The 2,537-nt window shown below is 45.6% G+C and overlaps 1 protein-coding gene across 4 annotated transcripts in view; it reads right to left on the bottom strand.

The window, feature by feature from the left end:
* The window catches only part of PALM2 (paralemmin 2), a 322,636-nt gene that overhangs the window by 172,852 nt on the left and 147,247 nt on the right, over window positions 1-2,537 (bottom strand). For 3 of the 4 annotated variants that reach the window (XM_011966381.1, XM_011966382.1, XM_011966379.1), the window contains exon 2: window positions 2,299-2,344. In XM_011966381.1, coding sequence (XP_011821771.1) covers window positions 2,299-2,344 — 46 coding nt within the window. Of the gene's footprint in view, window positions 1-2,298; window positions 2,528-2,537 lie in introns of those variants that run through there. The other variant, XM_011966380.1, reaches the window with a different exon arrangement.

Raw genomic sequence — 2,537 nt, 5'->3', positions numbered from 1 at the left:
CCGTAAGTCCCCCCACCCAACTCCCTCTGTCTCTTAATTGTCTCTGTTTCTCTCTCTCTCTCTCTCTCTCTCTCTCAGACACACACACACACACACACACACACACACACACACACACTCTTAGCAAATCTGTCCTGACAACATCCCTCAGTATCCTCAGGGAATTGGTTTCAGGACCCCCCCTTGGATATCAAAATCAAAGGATGCTGAAGTCCCTATAAAATAGCATGATATTTGCATATAACCTACTCACATCCTCCCACATACATTAATCATTTTCAGATTATTTATAATACCTAATACACTGTAAATGCGATGTAAACAGTTGATTTTATTTGTTCAGGGAATGATGACAAGAAAAAGTCTGTACATGTTCGGTACAGACTCAGCTATCCATTATTTTTTCCAATAGTTTCAATCCAAGGTTGACTGAAGGCGTGGATATGGAACCCATGGATAGGGACGGCAGACTGTGTAGGTACACATTTATAAGAATAATCAACAGCTTCCCCGATGCACAGGATAAACTCAATTCTTCAATAACTGAAGAGGCACGAGTGAGTATTTGTGTGTATTCTTATACACTCAAGAGAATTCCCAAAGATTTGCCTAGATCTTTCTTGAAAATCGACTTGGCTTCTGCTAGGATTACTCAACTGCACTTGGAAAAGGGTAGCCCCAGTGTTAGCAGCTACTGGCTCCATGTTTGGAAAGCAAGTCCTTTCATGGAGTTCAGCTGTTCCTCAGGCATCCAGTAAAGCTGGTTGTGCAAAGGCAGAAAATGTGACAACTGTTGGAAGCCTTCAGCAGCGGCCAGTGGGAACAGCCCCTGCATCAACAGTTAAAGCAGCCTATTATCCAGGTCACACAAAACACCCACCAGCTACATGGCACCATTAACTCAATATCACCATTCTTATCAAGTTCATGACACACTGGCCATGCTGCCTTGCCACCAACTTTAGAAACCACAAATAACTTCACAAATCATCAAAATACACATGCACAGGGGGAAAGAGAAAGAAGAAAAAACAACCTTCCTGAGTTCGGAGCACCACGTTCAAAGATTACCTAATAGGCAAACCATGGCATTTCAATATTGCCAGCAAACATCTCTCTCACTTCAGTGGTGAAGTCTCCAAGACACTTCAGATTTGAGGCGTTTGAGAAAGAGAGTCTCAGAGCCATGGAGACCACGTCAAATGCTTCTAAAAAAAGAAGGGTCTGTGTGCATTTTCCCAATGAAGAATCTGTCCAAAAAGACTTTGGAAAACAGTTTAATATACTTTGCTTCTAAAACATTACACACTATTTCTCCAACAAATTTATATGTGTTTCCAGAGAACTTCCGAACCGAAAAAAAAAATGTATTTAAGTGGAAGAATGTCTGGAGATTCTTTTATTCCAATATGTTAACGGACCTTCTTTTTTAATTGTTACTATTTCATGTGGTAGCAGTAATTATTCCCTCATCCTCGAAGGAAATATATAATCCAGCTGTGGTGGCTCCACTAAAAATACCACATCTGTGGATCATTGGCAACACTGTGTTAAGATTGCTCAAATCTAGGCAGTCTCAGAGAGTTCTTTTCTAAACCCAAGATGCACATGGGTACACTTTCCTGAAAGTGCCTGCGAACTTTGCCAAAACTGACTGCTCCTTTGTATGCTGAAAATAGGTTTTCAGATACTCCACACCATAAGGAGGCTCTCATGGAATATTATAACCAGGACCCAGTTGTAAGAAGTCCCCGGACCTCCAGGGAGGTGGCTTGCGCCAGTGCCCTTGTCAATATCAAACAGAGAAGGGAAAACTAACATTCCCGGTTTCTGGGAGGAGATTCTACCGCGTGGCTGGCTGAGTCGCTGACTCCTGGTTTTCCACTTAACAGAAGGACGGCTTCCTCAGAGAGGATGGCAGCCACCCTTTGGGTCACCCTTCTCTTGGTTCTCCAGGCTATGAAATCAACGTATGTCTGAGCATTCGGTGATAATATTCCTGGAGTTCTCCCCCCACCCCAAGCCTCTGTTTAGTCCTTCCCCAAAGTCCAGCAGCAAGCATCTTATTTTTAAGCCAATCTTCCACATTCAAATCCCCAGTCCAAAGCCCGCCCTTGGGGGTTTCCATCTACAGACATAGAAAAGAAAAGGCAGCCTAGCTGAGCCCTGACAGAGTTTTAGTCCCCGGAACATATGACCTGCGGCTACTGTGCTGGCATGCCGCTCGCCCCGAAATCCTCGGGGGCCCCCTTCCACCCCAGACAATAGAGCAAGAAAATAAAATGAAAGTGGACTTACTGCTATGGCTTGCAGCCTTTCCTTGTGCAATTCCGCCTCTGCCATCCTGGAGAAGGGCACACAGGCAGGGGAAAGAGGAAAGAAAAAACACGCTGTAGTCACCCAAGGAAACTGATGGGCACCCCGGGGGGCTTTGCTAGAACCCGGGAGAACGCCGAGGGACGGCTGGGGATCCTCTCCGGGGTCGGCGGGCAGAGCTATGCGCACGGCGGGCTCGCCCGGACTCAGCCTCTGGCCCC

Source organism: Mandrillus leucophaeus, unplaced genomic scaffold (genome assembly GCF_000951045.1).
Source record: "Mandrillus leucophaeus isolate KB7577 unplaced genomic scaffold, Mleu.le_1.0 Scaffold76, whole genome shotgun sequence".
NCBI lineage: Eukaryota > Metazoa > Chordata > Mammalia > Primates > Cercopithecidae > Mandrillus > Mandrillus leucophaeus.
This window is presented reverse-complemented; position numbering and strand designations above follow the sequence as displayed.